The sequence below is a fragment of the Kwoniella dendrophila genome, chromosome 1, assembly GCF_036810415.1.
Source record: "Kwoniella dendrophila CBS 6074 chromosome 1, complete sequence".
NCBI classification, from domain to species: Eukaryota; Fungi; Basidiomycota; class Tremellomycetes; order Tremellales; family Cryptococcaceae; genus Kwoniella; species Kwoniella dendrophila.
The window spans coordinates 2,483,469-2,498,699 of NC_089476.1; the positions used below are offsets into that span (position 1 = coordinate 2,483,469).

The following is a 15,231-nucleotide window of genomic DNA, read 5'->3' on the forward strand; positions in this document are numbered from 1 at the left end:
CAACAATCCAACATTCACTCAGAAGCTGCATACAGCCATACTGGAAATAAGATGGTAGACGCTGTAGTCACCAAAAGACTGCATGTCGGTGGTCTGACACCCGCAATTACCACTGCTCATATCAAAGAAAGATTTTCAAGTTTTGGAACGGTCAGTGATGTTGAAGAACTAGGACCGGATGCACTGGGTGAGTAAACTTCACTGCTATGTGAGGAAATGAAGGAGACACAAGTGCTTACAGGCTCAAATATGTTGACATTATAGGTCAACCGCGTCCATTCACATTCCTGACTTTACAATCAACGCCAGTCCAATTAAAGAAATGTTTAAATATATTAAGTGGATCATTCTGGAGAGGCACACAATTGAGATTATCAGAAGCCAAACCAAATTTCACGGAGAAATATAAAGAACCTGAATCAAGTCAAGAAGAAAAACGGAAGTTATTAGAAAAGAAAAGAAAAAGAGTTGAGTCTTCTAGAGGTGAAGATGTAGGTAAATTAGCACAAGATATTAGATTAGTTACTCCGAAAATAGCTGAAAAGAAGAAATTTTGGATAACACAACACAAAGACGGTGAAGATTGTTCAAGTAGAATTATTAGACCTATAACTATCAGACCAAGTCATCCAATTGGAAAACCACTAATTGACAACCAAAATCAAAGTCTCATTCAACAAAAACTACAAAAGAAAGATACAATGAAAACGAAAAAAAGAACGTTGAAAGGTCCACCAGCAAGGTTAAGAAGAAAAGTCATAAATCCAATTTCATGGGGATCAATCTATGTTACAGGTGATCAACTGAACAAGATATATGGTAATGATGATGATGAGAAAGAAAAAGTAGCAGGCGATTGGGAATTCGAAGAATTTTCAGATAATGATGAAGAAGAACAAGATGAAAATCCAGAATCAATAATAGGAATCTGGAAAAAGATAGATAAAAATGGTGATATTATAGAAGAAAATCTAGTTAAAGGTAATAAAAAACGAAAATTACAAATTCAGAACGAAGATGAATATAATTATGGAGAATTCGATTTCGATAATATAAACCTGAAAACCCATACCCATAGAGCAAATCAAGATGATAGTTCACCATTATTTGGTCATAGAGAGTTGCCTCAAGGAGAAGAAGAAGGCAATTCAAGAGAAGGTTCAAGTTCACCTTTGTTCCCTTCCAGACAAATCGCCAATGAAGATACTTCTTCAACTTCATCCGAAGCCGAGCATGAATCAGCTTCATCACCACTGTTCCCAACTAGAAAAGCTATCGCAGAAGAAAGAGAAAGATCCGCTTCACCCCTTTTTCCTATCAGAAACAACGAGGATGTTCCTCCACCTTCTTCACCTCGTTTCCCGAGTAGGAGTGTAAAACCGGATATCACAAACGCCGCAGAACAACCTTCCTCGCCATTGTTCCCTGCTCGCAAAGCACACAGTCCAAAGAAAGGCACACCGTCGGACGCAGAGGGAGAAAATGTACAGAAACAATTTTCTCCTCTATTCCCTATACGAAATGCTAAATCACCCTCACCTATTCGTTTACCTACTCCGCCACCTGCTAAGAAATTACCCATGAAACCCAAAATCAATCTACCAGAACAAGTTCTCGCTTCTGCTCGAGCAGAAAAGTCCTCGGCCCTTGGTTTACTCAGTTCATTCATCGGCGAATCTTCACCTTCTACCAAGAAAGAAAAGATTGTATGGGAAGTCTACCCTGAATCTGACGATGACGATATCGAGTATGGAAGAGGTAGAAGTAAATCAAATGCTTTAGAAACGCCAATTATTACCAAGAAAGCCAAAAAGGAAGAATCAGTGAATATACAGGAACCTGACTTGAATATACCGATCAACCAAGAACCCGTCGACGCTTCTTCAGCTTCATCTTCTTCATCCAGTTCCGATTCAGGATCGAGCAGTTCAAGTAGTTCTAGCGGATCATCGGATAATGACGACAAGATGGATGTAGACAAACCAGCTGGTAATGGTGAAAATGAAGAAAGTTCTACATCAGGCAGTGGATCTGGTTCTAGTAGTAGTGGTAGTAGTAGCGGAAGTGGGGATGATGATGATGGCGATGATGATGATAGCTCGTCTGAATCAGATTCAACCGGTTCTGAGAGTGATAGTGATAGTGAAGATTCCGATGAAGAAGAAGAGGTCAAAAAAACCACAGATGAAATACCGACAAAAACATCGGGATTGAAAGAAATGTTCGCGCCTTCAGCAGCGGTCATAAATGGAAGTTCATCATTAAATTTCGGTTCTACATCGAATGTAACATCTGGAGGAGGATTTTCTTTGATGGCTAATTTCGGTGATGAGATTGAGATAGATGAAGATATGGATATACCTTTACCACCATCTGAAACTGAATTATCATCATCAAAAGATCGTCAAGAAAATGAAGAAGGATTACAACCATTACAATTATTAACTTCATCTTCTTCAAGAGGTAAAGTTAAATTTGATTCAAATTCTTCTGAATTACCTTTATTTTTCACTTTACCTACAACCCAAGATCAATCTACTTCAGCGACCAGGAAAGGTGAATCAAGAAATCTGTATAATGAATTATATACCGGTGTACCAATTATTCCCTCTACTACGAGCTATGATGATGATGGTAATTATGGTCAACAACGACAACAACATGGTCAATATGGTCAACAAAATCAATATGGACAAAATGGTTATTATCAAAATCAGCAATATCAAGGTGAAGCAGAACAAGGAGGAGATGAAGAGGAAGAAGAGGTCAAAACCACAGCTTTACCTGGGTTCAATAAAGAAAATGGTGAAACTGATGAACAAATGAAAACTAAATGGGAAAATGAAAAATTAGACTTAACACAAGCTTGGAAGAAAAGATTTAGAGAAGCTAAAAAATCAAAAAGAAGAAAAGGTGGTGAAGAAGTCGAATAATCAATACGAATACATCACTCTTCTGTTCCGAACAAAGTTCACCAAGATTTCTTTTCTTTTCTTTGCTTTTCTTTTCTTTCTGTTTGTCTTTTTATCAATTTCCTCACTCTTTAATTTGAATTCTTGACACAAATAGATAAAAATATTGTAAGGTCGGTAATGTATACTGTATATACTGCAACCATTTCTTCATTTCATCGATTTAACTCATTCCATTCAAGTGATTACTCGTATCTTTCCCATATTACGCGTCCCGAAATATTCATAATGAAAAGCTGACTGTACTTGATTGATTAATCAGATGAAGGAAGGTCCTTTGACTAACGCACAGACCCCTATGATGATCCGTCCTGATACAGTCAACTGAATATGAGCCTTTCCGTTCCTTATCAAATCAGACTATCATATGTTCTTCAATCATCTTTCTCATCTTCTTTCTCTTCATTACTTTGACTTTATCTTTCTGAAGAACAATAAATCACCAATAATCGAGAAATACTCTGCTACTGACTTACTCGTAGCATAATTTAATTACCTTTCATAAATTCAAGATGTCTAAAAGAGGTTTATCTATGGAAGAGAAGAAGACGAAGAGTAGGTTTGTTCGAGTTCAGCCTTTCCCTTATTCTTCTTGGTAATCCTGCATATTCATTTAATTATCTATATGGATATACATTTTACTGATATGAGCAATTTGCGGCTGATCAGTGCTAGAGATTTTCCATGAAACGGTAAGTTATCGGTTTGGGCAAAGCATTCCCGTAGCTTACCTGATCATATAGGCGGAATTCTACTCCCTAAAGGAACTTGAAAAGATAGCTCCAAGTGAGTATTTCCCTCTTTTAATATGGCTTCACTTCTTGAGATCAGGGAGGAAGGCTGCTATCCGCATTTTTAACACTTCTCACTAATATTACCGAACATCCTACATCTTCATAGAAACGAAAGGTATTGGTGAGTTTCCTCTTCTTCTCTGGTTTCAGAAACTGAGCAAATGAATAAAACTGCTAAATGTGATGCATAACTTAGTTGTCCAAAGTGTCAAAGAAGTTCTCGACGATATCGTTAGTGATGGCTTTGTTCAAATGGATAAAATGTATGTTTAGGTTACCTGTATACTTGTTATTTGACATCTCAATTGTATCCTAACAAATTTAATTTTCATTTTTACAAGTGGTACTGGAAATTGTCAGTCATCAGCTCAATGATTAGGGTCCAAAACCACTTAGCTGACTTTTCGAGATCGCAGATTTTTGGTCGCTTCCTAGTGCAGCTGGTGCCACTGTAAGCTGCTTGCTACGACGCTCCAAAATTGGTGCTTCAAAATAGCTTACCATACACCAACGTTTAGAAACAAGCTCTTCTCAGTAAAAATAACAAGGAGCTTGAAGCTATCAATGCGAAAATCGCAGAAATGCAAGAAAGTATAGAAGAAGCTGAAAAAAGTAGAGAAGATACTGTAAGTTCACAGCTACTCGTCTCAATTACTCCCAAAGTAGCTGATTTTTACTATAACAATTTAGGCTGAAAGACGTCAACTAATTTCAGAACTTGCAGTATTGAATGAGAATTCCTCCTCACTCAAGAATGAATTAGCAGCTTTCGGAGCGGCTGATCCAATTAAATACGAAAAGAAATCTCAAGCTATAAAAATCTGCAAAAATGCTGCTGTACAGTGGACTGGTATGTTCAGCTGACGATTCGCATCACATCATTCGGTTTTTAGCTGATCTCTTTGAAAACGGATTTTTCAGACAACACTGTTATTTTACTTGGATATATCAGTAATATGGGTACAGATATGGAACCCATCAAAGCTCAATTGGGTATTAGTCAGTTACCTTTGTCGCCTTTCTTGCGCGCTTGACGAAAACAACTGACACTATCTGTTTATGTGAATAGGTGACGAATGGGAAGATATTCAAACCTGATCGAGTCGCGCTACAATCGGAACTACAGTTGTAACTTCAAGGATCTGAACCGTACATATATCAAAAAGTTCTGTTACATACATCTGTAGCTTTCCATGTTATATCAAACTTTCGATGATCATGTGTAATCTAGGATATCCAGGATGTATGTTCATGCGTGAAAATTCTCATATAGTGTTGCCAATCGTGACCGAGAGTGTGTGTTAGGTCAAAGCACGTTATAACATCCCAAATGATCGTGATAACAGAATGAAAGCGTCTCAACAATATGGATTTTTGTGATTTTGGAGCTTCGTTTTAGTCTATATCGTACATGTCGATCTATCTACATTCCATCTGTTCAACCAAACAAGCTAAAGGAATAAGTCATTAGGTCTAAACAAGGCTGAAATCGATTCACTATGAAAGCACAAACGATCAAAATTATTAGCAATAATACTATTATTGTAGTAGTCATATGCTATATGACAGGTCAGGACTTACCCATTATGAGTTCTTCTTATACTTTCAGCTATAACAGGAGCGATATCAATAATATCAATTTTATTATTTGTAGCATTTATTCTAGCGGTTTGATCAATTGAATTTGTTACAATCAATTTCTTGACTGGTAAATCACGTAAATTTTCCATTGTTGTATCTGATAATAAACCTAAAAAAGAATAGATTAGATTAGTTATGATTCAGTGCAAAGATTGAAGGGAAAGAAAAAAAAAGTCAAATTTACCGTGTGAAATTAAAGCATAAACTTCTTTTGCACCATTTTCTCTTAAAACATCAGCAGCTAATCTAACTGTATGTCCAGTATCAATCATATCATCAATTAAAATTGCAACTTTTCCTTTAACGTCACCAACTAATAATTCCATTTTTTCAATATAATATGAATTATCATCTTCATCATAATCACCTTCATGTGATGTTGTTGATCCAGAATCTGATCCTGTTGGTGTAGGTGGTACAGTAGGTAAAGTCATTGATGCAGTTAAATCTCTTTTACGTTTACGATTAATTAATGCGAAATCTAAATTCAAATTATCTGCTAATGCTGTAGCTCTATTTAAAATATTAGAATGATTATCAGCTAAAAAGAAATCTTACTTTCTTACTTCTATATTGAACTCACCTTTTAGCACCACCTGCATCAGGACTAACAATAATAGCATTTCTCCAACCATCAACTTCTTGTTTTATATATTGTACCATACTTGGTTCAGAAAATAAATTATCTACTGGAATATCAAAGAAACCTTGAATTTGTGATGCATGTAAATCCATCGTTATAACATGATCACAACCTGCTACAGCGAGTAAGTTGGCTACAAGTCTAAAAAACAAATGGATGTATGAGTTCAACGCAATGCGCATACTACAAGTCATGAAGAGAGATAATGTATGTTGGATGTACGGATCTAATGAGTTCAACTTACTTGGCTGTGATGGGTGCTCTGGATTTATCTTTTTTGTCTTGTCTCGCATATGGGTAACAAGGAATAACAGCTGTAATTCTTTTTGATGAAGCTGTTTTGCAAGCTACATAAAATAAATAACATATCAGTATGAATGTTCCTTTTCTTGAATCCGTATAGATAGGGCAATCAAGAGGGATTATCTCAAACTTACCAGAAATCATGATTAACAATTCCATTAAATGATCGTTTATGTCAGGTGGTGAAGGTGATTGTAAAATGAAAACATCTTCATCTCTGACTGAAGAATGAATTTGAACTGATGTTTCTAATGATAAGAATTTTGATACATGACATGGTGTTAATGGAATACCAAGACTATATTTTCCGTAGGTATATTCAAGTTGTTAAGAGGTTGAAATAACGTAAAAGAAAGATTGGGTGTCGTGTGAGCAGAAAGAACGTGATGTTTGAGATGGAATTGAATAAGCAAGAAGAAATATCAAATTAATCATGATTAGCATTCCATTAAATTTGGATTTTGTTGGTATGAGATGACAGTGTTTGGGTTTTGCCAAGAAAGTTGAATAACTTACCGAGCTGCAACTGCTTCAGCGAGTTTTGGGTGAGAGTTACCTGTACCAACATATAGGGTATTAGCTGTTTGCTACACATAGCTCCCAGTTTATGACTAGGTATACATACCCGTCAAGAGTTTGATAGAGTTTCCAGTTTGGTGCATTTTGGCTATTTATATCTGGTGGTCAAGGTTTTGATGGAAGGAGGGTCGATTGAAATTGGTTGCGAGTAATGGGGCTTGCTTTGGCGTAAGCTTTTTTTGAGTATTTCCTCTAATTAAAGAGTATTCTCTTGATGATATGATTGATACTGATGCAGTAAGCTCTAAGGCTTGTTGAGAGATTGTATAAGCGGGGATTTGGCTATATAAATACCATTGGATATATAGATATCATACAAAATGTACAAAGATGTATACGTATCAAATCATAAATGAGGTTTTACTACATATCATCATACATACAGTTCTGGCGCTAAGAACCTTGAATTCTGAAAAACCTCAAAATCTCCATCAAAATCTCCTCAAAATTATCTAAATCCGAACTCGGTTCATCCGGCGGGGGACGCCGATGATTACCATTATTTGAATCATCATTGTTGTCTAATCCTTATCACTTTTTTAGCTGATTAGATTATGGTGGTCATAAAATGTTGAAATAAACAATTCCACATCATACTACCATACATCGATGGTCGGCGGTGAAGAGCGACTTTTGTATGTCACCTACTATGATCACTCCTCCATACTTTTCGAGCATTACACTTTCTGATCTTTTCGTTTCTTCGCGTTCTATAGACTGTGAAACCTATCTTCTTGCGTACAGGTTTGAGCTGAACGTATAGTGTTGAATTTAGCTCTACGGAAGGAGAAAAAAGAGAAAGAGATACCCAAAAATGGCTTCTACTCAATATGCTTGTAAGTTTGCTTCCGCACATCATTCATCGCAAAGACAGCTAACTGTTACTCTTTAATCAATAGTTCGAGCGCAAAAAACCGCCGGTATAGCAGATGGTCCTTCTTGGGAAGTTTCAAGTAGGATACCTGCGTGAGTGAACCGTTTAGCTGTGGAACGTTTGCTATTCTTGCGATACGTCAGCTGATATTCTTATTACCGTTCTCCAGCGATACGTCAGCTACTAGGTGTTATACCCATTCTCTTGACGGACAATGGTTCGCTTTTGCTGAAGGATCAAGGTAGGTCATTGATCCCAATAATTTACTCCTACGAAGAACAATGACACACAGCTGATATCGAACTGTACCTCTCAACCAGTGTGAACGTCCTCGCTTCATCTTCTTCATCTTCTTCGGCGCCAGTAATCATCTCGCAGCCTAATGTCATAGCTCTCCACTTTTCACCTTTATCGACAAACTTATTCACCTTCGAAAGACCAGTGAAACAAGATAATGGGGAGATGCACAAGAACGTAAAAGCATGGAATGTTAAGACTGGTGAAGAAGTGGGAGGTTGGTACTCCAAAAGTATGGACGGATGGTGAGCTTGATATAATACCACTTTCAGTTATCACTAAAGGTCGACATAGCTGATGGCCATCTTATGTATTGTCAGGGAACCAATAATTACATCCGATGAATCACATTTGATCCGACCTGGAGGTAGTGATATAGCGGTCTTTTCACCTCCATTATCTGTTAAACCTATATCTAGAGTACGTGTAGAAGGAGTTAGAGGTATATTTTTGTCTTCACCTACAACATTATCACAAGGTGTTACATCATCAAAACCAATTCATCCATATCAGGAACCTGCTGTAGCAATCTGGATTGGTGAAAAGAAAGGTGCACCAGCTTCAGTATCTTTATATCCTTTATCGAGTTTATTACCAAAAACCTCTACATCTCAACAAAATGGTAATTCAGACGGAGAAATCAAGACTGAAACCAAAGATTTACCAAATACAAATGCAAGAAAAGCTTTTTATAAAGCTGATAAGTTGAATGTCAAATGGAACAACGCTGGTACTCAAGCCCTCTTTTTAGCTCAATCAGATGTCGATGCTACTGGTAAATCATATTATGGAGAAACCAACTTATATTTAGTCAGTTTAGATGGATCATTTGATGGTTTAGTAGATTTAGACAAAGAAGGACCCATTTACGATTTCACTTGGTCCCCTAACTCCAGAGAATTCGTTGTGTGTTACGGATGTAAGTTTTTGCTGGTATATCTCAACATTTACCTAATTTATAAAAAGGTCAATAACTAATCTGCCGATCTCACTTGACAGACATGCCCGCAAGGACTCAACTGTTCGACATGAAAGCTAAACCAGTCTATTCCTTCGGTTCTCAACATCGAAATTTCGTCATGTACCAGCCTCAAGGTAGATTACTGTTGTCAGCCGGTTTCGGTAATTTAGCTGGTGGTGTAGATATTTGGGATGTCAGCACCAGAAACAAGGTCGCTGAGTTCAAGTGAGTCACAAAGTTTCTCAAAACATCTCAATCATAGGTTGTTGTACTTCCGCTAAATTTCAAATTTGCCATCACAAAGAGCTTCCAATTCATCCCATTGTGAATTTTCCCCTTGTGGTCAATATATCCTAACAGCCACTCTCTCACCACGTCTGAGAGTAGATAATGGTGTCAGAATATGGTGGTGTGGAGGTCAGCTATTGCATATTCAGCCCATTGATGACCTATATCAAGCTTCTTTCGCTCCCCGTCTGGTCAAGGATATTCAACCTTTCCCTGCCGTAGTACCTAAAGCACCTGAGCCGAATGCAAGTGTAGCTAAGTATGGCAAAAAAGGGGACACAGTTAACGGATGTAAGTTAGCTAACCTCTGCCAAAGTTTTACATAGCTAATATCATTTACTACCTCTCCGTTATCCCAGCTGAATCCAAACCTGCTGGAGCATACAGACCACCTGGAGCTAGAGGAACAGTAGCTTCAGATGTATATTCAAGAAGAGATGATGATAAACCATCTTCAGGAAGTTCAACACCTACTCCCATGTTTAGAGGTGGTAAACCACCTGGTAGATATATACCTGGCGCTGCTATACCTGGTTCAGTACCTAAAGATTCACCTAATACTAATGATGAAAAGAAGAAAAGAACCAGAAAGAGAGGAAAAGGCGATAATGATGAAGCAGCTGCAACTAAAGTCGAACAAGTTGTAGAAGAAGTATCCAAAGTGGAAATTAAGGAAGATGAGGCTACTGGGGATGACGCTAATACGAAGAAAATTAGAAATTTGACTAAGAAAGTGAGTTATTTTTGCTAAACTCGCCTCATTTGATACTACGAGTAAACCATTATGCTTTGATTCTGCTTGAAAGCTAATACTTATGATCATTTTCTACCTCGTAGCTTAAAGCTATTGAAGATCTTAAAGCTAGATTAGCAGGTGGCGAAGTATTAGAAAGAACTCAAGTCAAGAAAATCGAATCTGAAAGTCAAGTTAGAGATGAAATTGCATCTTTGGGTGGGAGTGCCTAATATGGCAAATAGACTCGATAATAGAAAGGAATAGAATCAGGAATTCTGAGTACAGGTAGATGAGTACCGTCATAAGTATACATACATATACATGTCAAAAAAGGGTATCATCCCCTCAAAGCACCATTTCCATCTTTACACCATACTTCAATCAATATGCATTTTGCCATAACAATTTGTATTGTCTTCCCCTACGAGTCAATAAAAATAAAAAGCGATGTATTGCATTTTGCTGCTTCGAGCGACATCTGTTTCATCCATTCAACTAAGTTACCTGAACGAGTTCTGTCTCCAAGCTTGGAGCAGTTAAGTATGAAATCATATTGCGATCTGGTCTTTGAACTTGATAAGTAAGAATAAGTTCTGTGCATTATCATGCAATACATGCAATATTGGATGTATATACGAGTGAAGTTTTCCATGTTTTAACACTATGGTGATGTTGCATCTTCTGAATTTTAAAATGCTAATTAACCTTCTTTCTGTTCTTCCATTTATTGTGCTTTAAAAAACCATCTTGTACTGAGTCTCGATGACGATGACGCCTACATAAATCGAATGAGAGGAGCTATTTCTTCTGCTGGGCATTTGCTTGTCTTTGTTGTATCTTCTTATCAAATGATGCTACTTCACCTTTAGCTTCAGCTTCAGCACGGGCTTGAGCTTTTGCCTAATTTGTGTACATCAAGATTATATAACAATATTAGCTGAAGACCATCAATGATCAAAGTTCATTAAGAGGAGTATATAGTACGAAGAGTAGAACGTAAACGTACGGCTTGTCTAGATAATGATTATTGATATTGTAATCAGTTAAAACGATTGACACCTGTTATTTCGAATTTTATTTACTCAGGATAACTCACTTTTCAGCTACTGCTTTAGCATCTCTACCAACGGGTGGAACACGAGATATAGATTAGCATAATAATGAATATAGATTGAAAAGTCGCTTAGGAGTGAAAGAACAGCGGAGGCTGATGTGAATCACCAATAAACAACTCACGCTTCTCTCCTTTGCTGTGGACTACCAGTCAACTTTTTTCCTTTTGAAGCCCTATTTATAAGATTGTATAGAAAAGGGCAAGAAATCAGCCAATTAATCTAATTTTCCAGATCAAAATTGACATTGCCATTGTAGGTTCGCAATTCACACCTATTTCAAGAGAAATCGAAATTACAAGGAAGACATCTGATGATGCGATGAATCCAAGTCCAAATCACCACTTACTCTTCTTTCAACTTCTTTGCTCTATCTCTTTCTCTTTGATCACCACCTATCAAATCAGCAACGCTTTAAGTCAGTTCTATATTATCTCTTATAATCTAGTATATCTATTTAAGGTTTATCGATATGGAACACTGCAATGATTTCGTCAAATCGCAACGACAAACGTACGGGTCATCTTGAATTATCTATTGACAAATTATGGGAAAATGTAATGAACTTAGTATGTAGCCAATTTAAAAAAAAATAGATCTACTCACAAGCAACCGGTCTTGATTTTTAACAAAGTGATTTGTACGAGTAATCAAAGAGTCAACAAATCTTCCAAAGTGAGCGATATTTTGTAGATGGTTTGTTGGGTTCCAGATTTCCAGAAACTCGGGTTATCGTAGATCTACATATATACAGCCTAGTGAAATCTTCGAAAAACCATGTGGCGCAATGCACAAAAACACAAAATATTACCAGTCGTTATAAACCGTACTTGTTGTACAAAACATCATATCAGAGGTTATGTATTGGGAATGCATGCTGTTGATGCATAATGGGCAGATCATCTTAGTATATTATACATTATTCTTCTGGCATATCACTTATTTGGGAAAAAAATTCAGAACTATATTAGAAAATGCAAAGGATTCTTTTTTTCTCGAATATTGACGGAAAATCAAGTGGAAACGAAATATATAAAAGGAGGCAGAATTTTATGTATGAGAAATAAGTATATATTATAAGTCAAAACGGACCGAAACCCTCTTCATTATGATGCTTGTCTTCCTCAACCCTCCTCAATACTGCTCGTTAAACTGTCAAATAAGCCTCCCTTTTTTGACTGAATCATCATCAGAATAGGTCTTAACTTAAACAATGTTAGCAGGGGTTTCACCTGTAACTTTTTCTTTATGTTGAACATCTTGAGCAACTTTATCAAGACCAATTTGTTTGGCAACTCTTTCTCTTCTAGCTCTGTCCTCTGCACCTGTAGCATCATGGAAGATGTTGTCGACTTCTTCAAGTGAAAGACCTTTAAGTTCAGGTAAAACAAAGACGGCATAAAGGAATCCAATGATACAGAAGACCATGAAAACAATGTATGTCTTGTAAGTGATTGAATCTAACATGTGTGGAGTGACCATAGCGACGGTGAAATTCATCTATGAATGAGTTCATAAGAGATTAGCATACACCGCCAATCGATTCGTACTGTCCACCTGGATGGATTCGCGGCAAACAACTCACAATCCAGTTGGTAGCAGATGAGATACTCATTCCTTTTGCTCTCATGTCTAATGGGAAAACTGCAAAAACCGAATATTAGCTTAATGATAATTCCATATCCTAATTTGACTGGTTTAGTTGCATAGTTTTTAGAGTGACTTACCCTCGGCAGATACAACCCATGCTAACGGACCCCATGTTACAGCGAAATTCGCAATATACCAGTAGATCATGAAGACGGCAGCATTACCAGCAGCTTTGTTGGTGTAGTCAGGACCGTAGGTAGCGAAGATACCGGCTACGGTGGCATGCGAGATGGCCATGTTGGCTGAACCCCAAGCGAGAATAGGTTTTCGACCGAACTACGTACACAATAACCGTCTGTTTAGCATAGATTGATCTAACTGGTTTGAATGGAAGAATTTGAACTTACGTTGTCGACGAATAATACAGCGGGAATGGTGAAGAGGAAGTTGACAATACCGACCACACCAGTAGCGAGTAAACCAATTGTATTACCAGTTAAACCGATAGATTCAAAAATAGTTGGAGCGTAGTAGATGATGGCATTGATACCAGTCCATTGTTGAAGAGCTTGAGCACCGGCACCAAGCATTAATCGGTGAAGTAAAGGTCGAGTGGTGAGTAATCTTTTGTATTCGGCAAGTGTAACTCTCAAGTTAACATCATTGGCACCGTATCTTTCTTTAGCGGCTTCTTGTTCAACCAATCTTTCAGCTTGAAGAGCTCTGAACTCGTACTGAACTTCGGGTGATTCAGCTGGAGCATGTCTAAGCATGGCAAGGTTATTGAGACATTCTTCCTCTCGTCCTAAAATCCGAAAAGTAAGGCTTAGCTTTTGAGTATACGTAAAAACTATTCAGTGACTTCACTCACCTCTAAGCATAAGCCACCTAGGGGAGAATGGCATGAAAATAGCTCCAACAAAAAGGACTGCAGCAGGAACAAGTTGTAAACCAAGGGGTACTCTCCAAGCGGCTTCTTTTTGACCTGACTCGGTACCACCAATATCTATTGTAGTTCGATTAGCGGAACCCAAACCTATGGTACAAATTTCCTGACTTACAGTTAGTACCGTAACCGATCCAGTAAGAAACCAGAATACCAAAAGTGATAGCCAATTGTTGAAGAGCGACCAAAGAACCTCTAATACCAGGTGGTGCAAGTTCTGCGTTGAACATTGGGACAAGCATAGATAAAGCTCCAACACCAAGACCACCGATGAATCGACCGACTAGAAAAAAGATAATCAGTTTCTACTATCTACGAAAAGCAAGGAATGATGGCTTACCATAGATACAGGCAACACTACTGTTGGCACCACATTGTACAGCAGTGCCGAGCATGAACACGAGACACCATCCAGCAATGGAGAATTTTCGCGAATATTTATCAGCAAGTGGACCAGCAACTACGTTAGTATGAAGCAGAATTGTTAGCCTTCTGAACTGATTGGCATATTTCATTTCGGAGGATGGTTTAGGGAACGCACCCAAAGAACCGAACATTGCACCAAGTTCCAAAATCGAAGTCAAAAGCGCTCTGATATCTGGATTACCTGACTAGGTAAGACACATACGATCAGCATACAAACGATTTGGACGGATTGATAAAGTAACGATAAGGTGAAATGAGGATCGATCGGCACATTCCGCCAAACGGATGAAATGTAATGTGATGACAGTAAGTGGCTCAGTGAAGAGTACCTACTTGGAGGTATCGAGCTTTAAAGTTGTACATGACTTGTACTTGACCAAAAACACCTTGGTTGTAACCGTATAATACACCTATTACATAGAGGAACAAATAGTTGACACCGTGAGTTAACGAAATAACAGGCTCTAACGAGAAAGAATGACTTACCTCCTAAGGAAGCGAAAAGAGCTAAACCCAAAGCTCTACCATTTTTGAAAAGACCTCTCCATCCTGCATTTTGAGTTTGAGTGAGGAGTGCGTCAAAGTCACCCCCAGCTGCTGCACCACCACCCATGATTATATGTTGTTCCTGGGTAGCTTGATTGTTGTGAATATGTAGAGTATTGTACCGAGATCGATACGAGTTATGCTATCTATTGAAGCTCGTAAAGAATGATTTTGTTTATGTTGGAGTGATGGGATATCTTCACTTTCAACTGTATATGAGTGAGAGAAGAATCAAGTATTTGTGATTGGGTTCGAAATGGTTGGTTATTGGGGAAGTATGAAGAAGTGACGTAGACGTTTCTGACCAGAATCTGAATTTCTTTGTGGCTTGTATTGTTGCTGATATATGTATATTTAGTCGTTGGCGGAATTTCTTGTTAACCAAGTACGACGACAAGTTCTAGGCAGAGACGAAATCAAATAATCACTACTTTCTGTAGGTATAAAGTCTGCATGATGTAAAAGAAAGAAATTTTATGATGTCAGCTTTTGAAGACGAGCGCGTGACTTTTGATCAAATGAT

At 37.7% G+C, this 15,231-nt stretch overlaps 6 protein-coding genes across 6 annotated transcripts; 3 read left to right on the forward strand and 3 right to left on the reverse strand.

The window, feature by feature from the left end:
* Positions 1-51: 51 nt before the first annotated feature.
* Positions 52-2,933, forward strand: L201_000889 (uncharacterized protein; the record flags this gene model as incomplete). Its single annotated transcript, XM_066216684.1, has 2 exons — positions 52-187; positions 265-2,933. The coding sequence occupies 2 exons, from the start codon at positions 52-54 to the stop codon at positions 2,931-2,933; spliced, it is 2,805 nt and encodes a 934-aa protein (XP_066072781.1).
* Positions 2,934-3,484: 551 nt separating this feature from the next.
* L201_000890 (uncharacterized protein) lies at positions 3,485-4,864 on the forward strand (the record flags this gene model as incomplete). Its single annotated transcript, XM_066216685.1, has 10 exons — positions 3,485-3,527; positions 3,642-3,664; positions 3,716-3,758; positions 3,963-4,029; positions 4,108-4,121; positions 4,183-4,217; positions 4,285-4,392; positions 4,457-4,616; positions 4,688-4,765; positions 4,836-4,864. 10 exons carry the CDS (start codon positions 3,485-3,487, stop codon positions 4,862-4,864), a joined length of 600 nt encoding a protein of 199 aa, XP_066072782.1.
* Positions 4,865-5,217: 353 nt separating this feature from the next.
* Positions 5,218-7,015, reverse strand: L201_000891 (uncharacterized protein; the record flags this gene model as incomplete). Its single annotated transcript, XM_066216686.1, has 9 exons — positions 5,218-5,263; positions 5,348-5,516; positions 5,592-5,759; positions 5,865-5,920; positions 5,991-6,191; positions 6,295-6,397; positions 6,488-6,651; positions 6,870-6,909; positions 6,979-7,015. 9 exons carry the CDS (start codon positions 7,013-7,015, stop codon positions 5,218-5,220), a joined length of 984 nt encoding a protein of 327 aa, XP_066072783.1.
* Positions 7,016-7,746: 731 nt separating this feature from the next.
* Positions 7,747-10,318, forward strand: L201_000892 (uncharacterized protein; the record flags this gene model as incomplete). Its single annotated transcript, XM_066216687.1, has 9 exons — positions 7,747-7,768; positions 7,832-7,898; positions 7,976-8,047; positions 8,127-8,348; positions 8,424-9,022; positions 9,103-9,289; positions 9,369-9,643; positions 9,712-10,085; positions 10,190-10,318. The coding sequence occupies 9 exons, from the start codon at positions 7,747-7,749 to the stop codon at positions 10,316-10,318; spliced, it is 1,947 nt and encodes a 648-aa protein (XP_066072784.1).
* A 568-nt stretch (positions 10,319-10,886) lies between these two features.
* On the reverse strand, positions 10,887-11,724 carry L201_000893 (uncharacterized protein; the record flags this gene model as incomplete). The annotated part of the gene is made up of 6 exons (XM_066216688.1): positions 10,887-10,988; positions 11,095-11,101; positions 11,185-11,208; positions 11,325-11,375; positions 11,550-11,595; positions 11,718-11,724. The coding sequence occupies 6 exons, from the start codon at positions 11,722-11,724 to the stop codon at positions 10,887-10,889; spliced, it is 237 nt and encodes a 78-aa protein (XP_066072785.1).
* A 682-nt stretch (positions 11,725-12,406) lies between these two features.
* On the reverse strand, positions 12,407-14,775 carry L201_000894 (uncharacterized protein; the record flags this gene model as incomplete). The annotated part of the gene is made up of 10 exons (XM_066216689.1): positions 12,407-12,700; positions 12,786-12,844; positions 12,928-13,126; positions 13,198-13,595; positions 13,662-13,796; positions 13,852-14,019; positions 14,077-14,196; positions 14,278-14,347; positions 14,496-14,572; positions 14,649-14,775. The coding sequence occupies 10 exons, from the start codon at positions 14,773-14,775 to the stop codon at positions 12,407-12,409; spliced, it is 1,647 nt and encodes a 548-aa protein (XP_066072786.1).
* Between the last annotated feature and the right edge of the window lie 456 nt (positions 14,776-15,231).